The sequence below is a fragment of the Ailuropoda melanoleuca genome, chromosome 4 (genome assembly GCF_002007445.2).
Source record: "Ailuropoda melanoleuca isolate Jingjing chromosome 4, ASM200744v2, whole genome shotgun sequence".
Taxonomy (NCBI): Eukaryota; Metazoa; Chordata; class Mammalia; order Carnivora; family Ursidae; genus Ailuropoda; species Ailuropoda melanoleuca.
Window position 1 is genome coordinate 122,777,924 of NC_048221.1, and position 13,402 is coordinate 122,791,325.

General features: G+C 38.5%; 1 protein-coding gene across 2 annotated transcripts in view; it reads right to left on the reverse strand.

Moving 5' to 3' along the window:
• BABAM2 (BRISC and BRCA1 A complex member 2) overlaps positions 1-13,402 on the reverse strand; it is a 404,421-nt gene that overhangs the window by 360,768 nt on the left and 30,251 nt on the right. For both annotated transcript variants that reach the window (XM_034659718.1, XM_034659717.1), the window contains exon 3: positions 4,328-4,404. In XM_034659718.1, the coding sequence (XP_034515609.1) occupies positions 4,328-4,404 (77 nt within the window). The remainder of the gene's footprint in view (positions 1-4,327; positions 4,405-13,402) is intronic.

The window sequence follows — 13,402 nt, forward strand, 5'->3', positions numbered from 1 at the left end:
ACACTAGTCCGGTAAAGATGGTTCTGCTGATCTTCACTTGAGTTTTAACTATATCAAAAGGTTTGTGTATTTGTTTTGATTTTCTTCGTGTAAATTTTTCCATTTTTATACAGTCAGAGAACAGTGACTTGTGTTCATAACTCATGTAGTTGATTTATTTTTGACAATTCTATCACATTTTCAATAGCTATTAAAAAACCATTTCCATCTGCAAATTTTAAAAGGCTGGTAGTTTGGCTTCCATCGTGAAGCACTGTGGTAACTCCAAGTATACCACTTTTAGAGTTTAACACATAATTTTTTTAAAGCAAGGGATTCTAACACTGAACTTAATACTACGACCAATATCCTCCAGAGAGCCTTCCTAAATAATGTCAAGAATTTCAGAAGAAGAAAAAAAAAATACTCCTTCCTCCAATTCAATGAACTTTTAATGTATAACAGTATATAATCAATTGTTTTTTCCTTTTATTGGGCGGTGGGCTGCTTAAGGCTAGAATGCTAGAATCTTGACTCACCTTAATGTGGAAAAACCTCAATATACAAAATGCTTTTTTTATTCCATTATTACGGAGCATTCTATGGCTTAAATTAAGCCCCTAGTACATAATGATTATATAGAGTAGTAGCTTAATAGGACATAATTAACTTATATGGTGAATGCCAGTCCAAATACCATAATCATCAATGTTATAAGAGGTTTCCTGTGAAAATTTTATAGCAATGAGAACATACAGAATATCAGTAAATGCTTTCTAACACAAACTCATACAGCGAGTAAGATCTTTGTGAAGTTACATTATTTCTGGCTCAAGACCCTGGACTAACCACACACATTTATTTCTTCTCCCTTGTAAGACCCATCCTTCCGTTAAAAGATAATGAAACAGAGAAAATAAGAATCCAAAACAACATTAAGTGAAGAGAAAGGGAAGAGAGTAGCAATCAGTAGATGAGCAATTTCAACAAATTCCTAGAAGGCAGGAGGCAGAATGCAGATAGAGGAGTGGTAACTGAGAAGCCAGGGCAGAGAAAGCTCTGGCCGCAATAATGTGAGCAAGAGGCTACTGGATGAGGGGGAAGGCATGTGTCCTGGTAAACCCATAAAAACGTGTAGCTATCCAGTGTATGGAAAGGGAAGAATGGAAAACGGGGCTAAGAGTGGGGAAATTAACAAAAAGCTCCACGGGGAAGAGTCTATGATACCCGCCCCCCAAAAATGGCATGGTGGCCAGATGTGTATGCCCCCCCCCAAAATGTAGGGGATTTTCTAAAGGAACAGAATGATTTCAGGGAGTGCCAGAACAGCTGAACTCCCTAATACAACACACAGGGGTTCCTCATACTAACAGCTAGCGCGCCATTAACCCACACACTCATTAAGCTAGGTTCACCCATACCGAAATCTTAATCAATCCTTTATTGTCTGTCGTAAATATAAATAAACAACCAAACCCATCTCTTTTTTTAAAAGATTTTATTTATTTGAGAGAGACAGCCAGGGTCTAGAGAGCACAAGCAGGGTAAGCAGCAGGCAGAGGGAGAGGGAGAAGCAGGCTCCCCACTGAGCAGGGAGCCCACCATGGAGCTCAATCCCAGGACCCTGGGATCATGACCTGAGCTGAAGGCAGACGCTTAACCGACTAAGCCACCCAAGCACCCCAACCCATCTTTTATTTAAGGAAAGACTACAGAATAACAGAGAAGGAAAAAGATGATAAACAAAAATACAATCCCTGGAGAAAATTAAAGTAATTAAGAAAACTTCTTTAAAAAAATCTACATTCTTTAAAAGCTTTCAAGACACTGTATTCATAAAATAAGAACAAGATGTTGTGAAAGAGGAACAGACAGCAATACCAAAAAAGAGCTCACAGAAACTAAGATACCTAATTATGACTATGGTAAATAAAAATTATCAGAAGCGCTCCAGGAAAGGGAAAAGAGTGGAGGGAGGAATGGAATCTAAGCAAGGTATCTGTGTTCCAGCAATTATGCTTTAACCTACACAACACAGAATTTCTAATACATAGACTCTACAAACCAAGATTGAACCCAAGAGAATAAAACAGGCAAACCCCACAGTGATAACTATATCAGAGCAGGCCTACAGATCATTCATTAAAGCAATTTATAACCAAAGCACAGAAGATAACTAACTCTAGCTTTAGAACAGACAGTAAGTTACTAGGAAAGGAAAATAATACAGGAGTTGGAAGGTGAAAGAAGAGGAATGGAGGGAAGGGCGGGAGCTAACATCTTTGTCTCACAAAATAGGGAGCCAAAAGACACTCTCTCTGGTTCATGAGAAACTAAATAAAAATGTACTAACCCAGAGATTGTGCTTACATAACAACAGTGCTAACTGTGTGCCAGGCACTTACTAAGAACATTCTAGGGCTTGTTCATTTAACTATACCATACAATGCTCAAAATGATCCTTTAAAAAAGGAAAAAATGTTAAAGCTCCAGGGGAACCAACACAGGAACCAACAGTGGTGATGATAACTACATTAAAGGGGAGGAAAGAGAAAGATAAAGAGCGTGGTGAAAACAGGCTGATGCCTCATGTATCAGGGCCGGAAGTCAAAAGATAACAATACCTAAAATTGTTAAGTCAAGAAACAGAGGCCTAAACATTATTTAGACATACAGCAATCATCCCCAGAAGAACTATATACTGTAACAACAACAACAACAACAAAATTTAAGTGGTTCCCTTGGGAAACAGGACTAGACTTAGGAAGAAACATAATAGAAGATTACTGCTTTCATGCATAAAAAATTACTGAACTTTACATTTTTAACCACGTGAATGATTTACTTTGATCATTTCTTTTACATTTAGTTAATTTTTTCAAAAACAGTCACAATCTAGAATGTCCTACTACCTCAGGCAGGTAAAATTCTTATGTATTTTAACGGTTTCAAGAGAATGATCTAATAATGCCAGGTTCATAAGTTAGCACATCCTACATTTTTTATCTAATGCTGCATTTGTGATTCTACGGAATACTAAGATGTGGCCCCTGGTGACCTATAATTGTAAAACACATAGTCCACAGTCTGAAAGGCACTATTTACTCATCTGCCCCACCTTTAACATTTAGTTCTTTATTCCTCTTTTTAAGAATGGAAAGACTTCATGGGGCGCCTGGGTTGCTCAGTCGTTAAGCATCTGCCTTCGGCTCAGGTCGTGATCCCAGGGTCCTAGGATCGAGCCCCGCATTGGGCTCCCTGCTCGGCAGGAAGCCTGCTTCTCCCTCTCCCACTTCCCCTGTTTGTGTTGCCTCTCTCGCTGTCTCTCTCTCTGTCAAATAAATAAATAAAATCTTTAAAAAAAAAAGACAAAAAAACAGAAAGACTTCAATACCCTGTTTACCACAAGAATAGGTTCAAGAGAGAAAATTCCTGGTGAGATCGATACTAACTGACCAAAGCCGCCATTACTTCCACACTGGGCTAGAGAGTCAGCACTGGTCATAACAGCGGAGAAGAGCTGATACCACCTAGGCAGGTGGTGTAGATGGTGGACTGAATCCAACGGTAGGTCTTGCCTGCTCTTCATCAAGGTCACAAACCAGTGGTCCAAGAGCTCCAGCCACACCCCACACACATTTGGTTGGACCTGCATCATTTTGGCCCACACTGTGTTTTTAATTTTTGAAAAAGTAGCCAGCATCCAAAACTGATGTGGATTTCCACCGTTTCTCAATAAATCAACAGAGGCAGTCCCCTCAAGGAGGGTAGGTGTGCCCCAATTTGCCACACCTAGCCTGCTCCCCTCATTTCTGTTACCAGTCCAGCTGTGGTAGCCATTTGCATTTCTGACCCTCACTATAAAAGAGGAAACCTGTTGACATTCCTAAACTACGCCGAGAGTCTCTAGGGCAGGACTCACGCTCAGGTGGCAATCATGAGTACACCCGCAATAACGGTTCTTGGCAACAATGGCTCCAGAAGGGAGTTAGCAGTAGGGGTGCACAACAGCCATTCCTACCTAAACGTTGTTTCTAAATAGCCAGGTATTTTAAAGCAGTGGACCCTCTCTGTTGGGGTATTACCTAAGATCTGCCAATAGAGAAAAAAAATACAATAATTACCTCATAGGCCTAAAAATTAAGAATTTCGGTGTATGCCTATTTGACCACAGCTAATTCCCTGCCAAGTGCCTTACTTTGAATAGAACTAGGAATGAAAGACAAACTTTAAAAAAGTGGTAAATCTAGTGATAACACCTAATGGCCGGAAATAAAAACGGAAGCACAAAGTCTGATAACTAGCACTGTAATCTACACTTTCAATAAAACAGTCGTCGTTTACTTACATTTTAATGTCTCTCCAGCATACGGTATGTGCAGTTTAAATCGGTCACAGTTGGGTCCAGGAGTCAATGATGTGCAGCTTTAAAGAGAGAAAAGATTTTTTTTTAAAGCCCACGTATTTATGACATTTAATAAAGTAAATAAAAAGTGATCTTTATAGATAAAAGATTAAAACACTGGCTTATAAAGAAGACAAAAGCCCTTGATGGTCTCGGAAGCCAAGACAGTAAGACTTGCCCTAAAACAAATAATCCATTTATTTCACAATAAAACTTATCTGCTTTCTAAGGACAAACACCAACAAAGCTTCAACTACTTCTCTCCAGTAAGTGTATCTTGGCTTCTAATGCAGGTGTATCGTCCAAAACAGGTCTGTAGTCTTTGATGTCAGGAAGTATAAAAGAAGAGTAATTTTATGGACAGATTTTAAATACAGACCCTTAACTTTCACTCACACTAAAAAGAGTCCACTTTTTTCTGATACCGTATCTTTTCTCTCTCCAAAGGTAAGGTGTTTCCTCTGGATTTAGCACCCCATGACTTCCATCTACAGCAGAGCACAATGCACGGCCCTCGGTTTCAGATAAAATGCAAATATAGAAGGAGGGTGAATCAGTCACTCAGGTCTGGGTTTGGTTTCTTTTCAATCTGTTACTTCACAAAGTTATACAATGTTCTTTGTTCTTCACGCAGATTTACTTTACAAGATCTCTTTCATGATCTCACAAGTCATAACTTCAACTGCATAACAGCAGTATTGGCTTCATAAATTAATATAATATTAATATGAAGTCAATAGAGGAAATTATAAGTCTTCATTTAGTTTTTAAAAATGAGATTTTTTTTTTATAAAGTAAAGCAAAATGTGCTAAATTTCTTTCACAATTCCAATACTGACTATGAGGCATCTCTGAAAAGGGTATTTTAAGAAATGGAAGCATTGTTAGAATAAATGTACCACTTTCCTAGGTGGCCACTTTGAAGGCAATAATCATTTGAAAATAAATTTAAGAAATGTTGAATCTAAGGGATGCCTCGGTGGGTCAGCTGGTTGAGTGTCTGACTCTCGATTTTGGCTCAGGTCTTGATCTCAGGGTTGTGAGATCCAGCTGGCATGGGGCTCTGTGCTCAGTGCAGGCTCTGCCCGCGATTCTCTCTCTCCCCCTCCCTCTGCCTCTTCCCCTCTCCCCACTCACGCACCTGCACACACATGCCAGCACTCTGTCTCTCAGAAAAAAAATGTTGACTCTAAAAAAATAACTGAGATCTCATATTAGATATGCCATTACTTTTCCCAAAACTATCTGAATGTGAAAGAGAAAAGAACCAGATGGAAAGTTTAACTCAGATGTATTTATTTAACAAAAATCACTAGATTGATTACTCCTCTTATCTTTAGGGGACAATAAAAAAACACCAGTTTACAAACTAAACAACAAAGTTGCACTAGTAATCATATGGTAACCTATTTCAATTTCTTATAGGTTTTAAAAGAACACATTCATTCTCCTTTACTGTTCAATATAAAAAATTCTTTGGGGCACATTTTACTAAAGGTACTAAAATATTTCCCTTATAGTATAATCTTTCCTAGTCCACAGCATGGCAGTTATTTGAAAACACTTATGGAAAACACATAAATTAAAGCATTATAAAATATAAAGTATGATCTAATGACAGAAATGACCTACAAGCAATACTGAGAATTTTTTCTCATATATATTCAAAGAATAATGTTTTAAAATTTTTCCTAATAAAAAATAACACCACTCACAATCAAGCATCTCTTTTGGGCATGAAGATCAAATTATCTACCTATCTTATATAGCTTAGCAACTGACGTTATTAATAGTACAGGAAATCCTCAGGATTAATCTGATTCTAGTTTGTTTGAATTAACTTTTCCTTCTTCAATGTGCAATCAGTTGTCACATTCACTGCTGGGCCACATTCTGTATTATTTACTTAATGCTTTAACTAGGACTAAAAAGTCCTTTATGCTCTGCCCCTTCATCTTCCTCCCTTCCTACATGAACAGCTGGTTCCAGCCACCCTAGGGTGTTAAAAAAGTACATTTCTCCATCTAAGTAATTCGCTGATTTTTTTTTTCACTTAGGTATAAAGATTTACTGAGCATCGTTCTGTTAGGAATACAGTGTGGACAAGACAGACAAGACCTACCATCCAATGGAACTTAAATTCTGACAAGGGAAAAAGAAGCGATAAACAAGAGATGAAGACATAAAAATGGTTCAAGATTGCTAAATGTTGTGAAGAAAACAGAACAGTGTTACAGCAGAACAGGAGCGCATTGCCCCGGGAAGACTGGGGCAGACCTCCCTGGAGGAGATGAAATCCGAAACTTGCCTAACTATCACCAGGGGGCGAGTTCTGAGGCAGAGCACTCCAGGCAGAGGAACCAGCTGGTGCAAAGGCGTGAAGGCAGGAACAAGTCTGATATATCTGGGGGAAGAAATCTTGGTGTATCTGGGCGACACAGCTAGAGCAGAGTGAACGAGGGAGAGAACAGCAAAAGTCAGGACAAGGGGTAAGCAAGGGACAGATCTCACAGAGCCTTGTAGGTGGTGGCAATTAATTCAGATTTTATTCCAAGCACAAAGGAGGGTTTTAAGAAGAGTAATATTATCTGATTCTATGCTTTTTACGAGCTCACCGTGTCTACTGTATGGGAAAAAGAGACTGTAAAGATGTCCAACAGGAACCAAAAGGAGTCCATTTCAGAAAAGAAAGATGATGGATACTTGGACTAGGGGAGCAGCAGTGCCAATGGAGAGATGCGGATTTACTCACTGGGGACGACTGGGGGGGTGGGCAGCAAGTGTAGGAAGAAGAGCAATCAAGAGTATTCAGTGTGAGACAACAGCCAAATCGAACGCGGAAGCAGAGCCAGAGTAACGGGTGGGCCAGCCAATCCAGAAGGACCGTGAAAACATCACGGAAAAGACAGAAGAAAAATTTGCCAAAACTCACCTTACGGCAAATGCTGTATATTGATGAAAAGACCACTTACTTGATCTGGGGACAAGGGCAGGAGTCATACTCCCCAAAAAGTATTCCCAAATTAAAATGGCTAACCTCCAGTTAACTGCAGGTTTCTGTTTTGCTAAGAGGAATATACAAATTTGGGGCCACGAACTTAACAGTTCAAGGCAACAGGGGAAAGACGAAGCTACCATTCGCAGGTCTCTCCCTCCTAAATAGCACTCAGCTTCTCTCATGAAATGTTGAACAAATACTTAAAATATCTATTATGCTCCATCTTCCATATTCCCCAGGATAAACAGCTTTATGGGAAATAAGCCAATGTCATGTTACCTAAAGGTTTTTTTAAGATTAAACTAAAAATGTTTCCCCTTCTTTAAAATTACCTCTAAGATTGGTTTTGGTCATGTATTTAATTTACTGTGAAATTTCAAATCGCATTCAAGGACAGTATTGGTTTTTCTGCTACTCAAAAAAGGGCATGGGTCAAAAAAGATCGAAGAACACACACAAATAGTATGATTTCCACGTATGGAAAAGACAGATCTATGTGTATGTCTGTCTATGCACATAAACAGATTTCAGAAGGAGAGTCACCAAAATGTGACAGGATTTTGGGTAATTTTTACAACTTCCTTTGATTACCTTTCTGCATTGTTTTGATTTTTATGATGAACATGGACTACTCAAAAATTACATAAATATTTTAAAATTAAGTAGATCCTTTTTATATTTGACTAGATGGCTTGACTTATCATTTCTCTTTTTCCTCTAAAGAGCTTCACTCTTTTTTGAGAAGGAAAAACTGCAAGGGTAATCTACTGATGAAGTCTTCAAGTAAAATACATAGGGAAGTCTTTATATCGTGACATCACAAAACTTCACACTGCTGAACTTCATTACCCCTCACGGTTCCATTGTGTCGGAGTTCGGGATAGCCTGACTGAGCAGTTCTGGTGGAGGGTGTCCCATGATATGGCAATCAGACGTCATTAACAGATAACTAATATAGTGGAGGAGTTCACTCATCTAGAAAACCATTTCCTTACATAAGTAAGAAAAAGCTACGAAATAACAGGCCGCTGGCTTCATTAAAATTGTATTTGTATAATGGCAACTTGTCCTAACACAGTTAGATCTAATATTTAAAATCTAATATTCCAAAATGAGTATCTTTGAATAAGAAGATAATTTTAAGTGTTCAAAAATTGCTGACAATCAAAATGTAACCTCAAATTTGTCCCTCCACTAAATTACCACTTGTCAGGCACTGTGCTAGGTACACAGAATACAGCAGTGATGAACAAAAAAATCTCGGCATTATATTGGGGGGGGAAAGGGTCTTTTTTTTATAATAATTTTTTTATTATATTATGTTAGTCACCATACAGTACATCCCTAGTTTTTGATGTAAAGTTCCATGATTTCATTACTTGCGTATAACACCCAGTGCACCATGCAATACGTGCCCTCCCTAATACCCATCACCAGCCTATCCCACTCCCCACCCCCCCGCGAAGCCCTCTGTTTCCCAGAGTCCACAGTCTCTCATGGTTCATTCCCCCTTCTGTTTACCCCCCCTTCATTCTTCCCTTTCTTCTCCTACCGATCTTCCTACTTCTTACGTTCCATAAATGAGTGAAACCATATGATAAATGTCTTTCTCTGCCTGACTTATTTCGCTTAGCATTATCTCCTCCAGTCCCATCTAGGTTGCTGCAAATGTTGGGTAATCGTTCTTTCTGATGGCTGAGTAATATTCCATTGTATATATGGACCACATCTTCTTAATCCAGTCATCTGTTGAAGGGCATCTCAGCTCCTTCCACAATTTAGCTATTGTGGACAATGCTGCTATGAACACTGGGGTGCATATGGCCCTTCTCTTCACTACGTCTGTCTCTTTGGGGTAAATACCCAGTAGTGCAATTGCTGGATCACAGGGTAGCTCAATTTTTAACTTTTTAAGGGACCTCCGCACTGTTTTCCAAAGTGGCTGTACCAACTTGTATTCCCACCAACAGTGTAAGAGGGATCCCCTTTCTCCACATCCTCTTCAACATTTGTTGTTTCCTGCCTTGTCAACTTTTGCCATTCTAACTGGCGTTAAGGTGGTATCTCAATGTGGTTTTGCATGAAGAACTATGCTCTAAAAATATATCTTTTACTGGGAATGCACCATTTTAAAGTTTAACACATACACTGGGAATGCACCATTTTAAAGTTTAACACATGAGAGAACAAAGAGGGTTAAACTACCACATTCTGCAGATTATGCAAGTGGGAATTATCAAGTGGGAATTCCTGATAACATCAGAACAGGCAGTTTACTGTGGTGCTTTATTACAGAAATTAGAGCCAGCTAATCACAGATACAATAAAATGCTAAGCGTAACAATCGCCACATACTCTTGTCCCTACCATCTCTTATCTTCCATCTAATCATATGACTCCCAAGATTACTGTTTATCTATTTTCCAAATGTGATTTGTCTATCCCACCGGGTATTAAGATTCTTGGTGCTGGGCGCCTGGGTGGCTCAGTCAGTGAAGCGTCTCCCTTCAGCTCAGGTCACAATCTCAGGGTCCTGGAATCGAGTCCTGCATCAGGCTCCGTGCTCAGTGGGCAGTCTGTTTGTCCCTCTCCCTCTGCCCCTACACCCTACCCCATGCTCTGTCTCTCTCTCTCTCTCTCTCAAAAAATAAATAAAATCTTTTTTAAAAAAAGAAAGATTCTTGGTACCAAAACTGTTTTATACTTTAATGTCCTAGCATAGCATTCAGCACAGTACTAAGCATCCAGCAGTGATGACATTAACATCATAAACTAAACTCAGACACTGTCATTTTACAGACAACGACAGTGAAGGCCAGGGGTCTCACAGGTGCTCAGTGAGAGCGCTGGGACCGGAAACCACTTCCAGGGCACTCCGGCCATATCTCAGTCTCCCTGACCTAGGCATCTTTCAGTTATCTGTAAATCTCCAGCACCTAGCCCTGGTGTCGGGGACATGGGTACTCCAACGACAACAGAGATAAAGGTTTGCCAAACGAAGGCATAAACTTTGACTCCCAGTCTTACACTCTTTTCATGACAGAAACTGATGATTTAACTGGACCTGGAAAGACACTCTTATCCTCACCTCTGAGATAAAAGTGTGATTATTTTTAAGAGGTCCTCCCTATGAAGAGCTGTACATGTGACCAAGAATTTATATTTACAGTCACTTCCTAAAATTACTCTATTTTCACGATAAATAATAACACACACTAACATTTGTCGAGCATTTGCTATGTGGCAGGTACTAGTCTAAATTCTTTAATTAGATTGAACTATTTAAACCCTCCAGCAACCTTCAGAGATAGATGCTATTACTACCCTCACTTTACAGATGAGGACACCGAGGCACGGTATATCTTACTAGTTAGTGACAGAGCTCGGATCCAAACCCAGGATGTCTGATCCAGGGCCCATTTTCTTAAACACCACTCTAAATCATCTCTCAATAATTAAAGGGGAAACCATCAGGATGAGTAAAAATATGTGAATTATAAATTTGTCAATAAATGCCACTTATATTAAGTACCTAAAATAATTCAAAGTGAAGGCTAACAAAATATTGCCAAAAAGAGTGTCCTACCATGCGAGCTTTAGTGAAATGAAAATGATTTATCAGTACTAAGTTTTAGAACTATATACATGTAAATCGATGACGCAAAAGCAGAAACAAGGTGCTCCTAATTCGATTAAATAGGCTCTGTGATGTTAACACTACTGATTTATTTAGCAAACCCTTTAAACAAACAGTGAAAGTAAATGTGGATTTGAATCATCTTTAAATTATTACTGGTTCATAGTTCCTGAGATCTGACTCAAATTATTAAGGAATCCTATAAACAGGAAAAGCTGACAATTTCACTACAGTTTATAAGGATTTTAGTGACAGCCAAGAATTATTCTGAACTAACAAAGTTATTCAAAGGTATTCTGCAACCTTTAAGACATTAGCATTTTGAAGAGAATGCAAAATTAAAGCAAAACACATGCTTTCTAATTTAATAGTAAACCTATTATTGGATATGCTTTCTGGAAAAAAGAATGACTGAAACCATTTCTCCTCTCTGAGCCATCTGAAAAGAACAAAGTAGATGAGTCCAGGGTTCCTTCCCTGAGTCTACGTCAGTTTCCTTTACGCTATTAATTTACCATTTGGCCCGTTCTCCTACAGAGCTTCCTGTTTTCTTGATAATGACGTTTGTGCTTAACCAACAATATTCACCAGCAGCTGAGAAGGAAGTCCTCAGCTTTGGCAACCTAAAATCACAGGTAACTGTGAAACAAGATCGGCTCAAAGACCAATAACTGGCTGCTACATGAATGTGAGGTCACAGAAGTTAGAGTGGATTCTTGTTAGCTCCTATTCACCACCATTTCATTTTAATAGAATTTCTTTCCTCTGATTCCACTCAGACCAAAGTAGTTTTAAAATTATCATAGCTTCTAGGCTGAAAGGCAGCGGCAAAGCAGCTCAGAGTGCCGCAGACTACCTCAACAGCTACCAAAGCATCTGCAAAATAGGCATTTGATCTGCAAAGACATCACCTTCTGATTCACAGGATCTTACACCCTCCGACTCAGAAGGGAATTATGGCCCATCGAAACCTGCCAGGTCAAGTTGAGGCTTTCTACAAGGGGAACCATGAATTAGAACACGTAAAAGAAGGCCAAAAAAAAAAAAACTGCACTGAGAGAGATTTTTTACATCATTCAGAAGAATGGCACTCCTTGCTTGATGACATATGATGTTCCCGATACACCAAATATATCCTCTACATCTCTAAAGCCTGAAATCTATTTCTAGGCCCTACTAGAAAGTGATGGATTCAATTCTTAGCATAGGATTCCAAAATGCCATTACCAAAATATGTGACTCGACTCAGAATGTTTTAAAAATTATAAAATTAAAATATTCAAAAAAAAATGTGTTTGCCAGTTCATGTGGCATCAACTGTTATTCCCAGTTTATATGCTGTATTCCCATTTATAATGACAGACTTCAACTCTAAAGTAGGGAATACTTTTAAGTGTCAGTAGGTATTCCTGTAACAAAAACGTGGTTTAAATTACAGTATGTTTCCAGTAGGAATGAGGGGCTCAAAAACTATTTTTAACAGTTAACTAGGAGGAGGGAAATCTTAATATTTTGAGATGGATGCTTCGCTCATTAATATTCAACCCTTCTTCTTTTCTAATATGTGCACTTAATTCACTCTGCTAACAGAATAAAGAGAAAATTAATAGGATTATCTCAATTAGTGCAGGATAAACGTTTGGTAAAATTAAATATCCATTCATGATTTTAAAGACTCCTTGCAAATAAGGATCAAAAAGGAACTTCTTTAATATAATAGAGCCATCTATAAGAAAACCTACAATAATATCACATCTAATAAAAAATGTTAAATTTTCCCTTTGAGACAGAGAACGAGATGTTACCCACTCTTAGCATTTTTTTTCAACATTGTACAGAAGTCCTAGCAAGTGCAGAGCAGCATGGGAACATAAGGGTATCAATATTGGAGAAGAAGAAATAAAACTATACTTATGTGTAGGTAAGATGACTGTGCACATAGAAAACTTTCATCTTCACAGGCATTATTGGAAATATGTGAGCTTAGCAAAGTTGCTAGACAAAGGACATACACAAAAACCAACCGTCGACTGTATACGTGTATCTACACACCATCAACAATCAGGTAAAAAATAAAAACTTTTAGAAAGATGCCATCAAAAATAACATCCAACTATCAAATATATAGGAAGTCACAAAAGATGTGCAAGCTCTCTATGTAGAAAGCTTCTATTAAAAGAAAAAGAAAACAAACGAATACAGGTATGTTCATAGATTAAAAGATACATAAGGAAAAGATGTCAGTTCCCCTTAATTGATCTGGAACCTGAGAGGCAGATTTTAAAATTTAAATAGAATGTCAAGAACCAAGAATAGACAAATTCTCTTGAAGAAGAAACACGTGACAGGATTATACACAATAGCCAAAAACTGGAAGTAACCC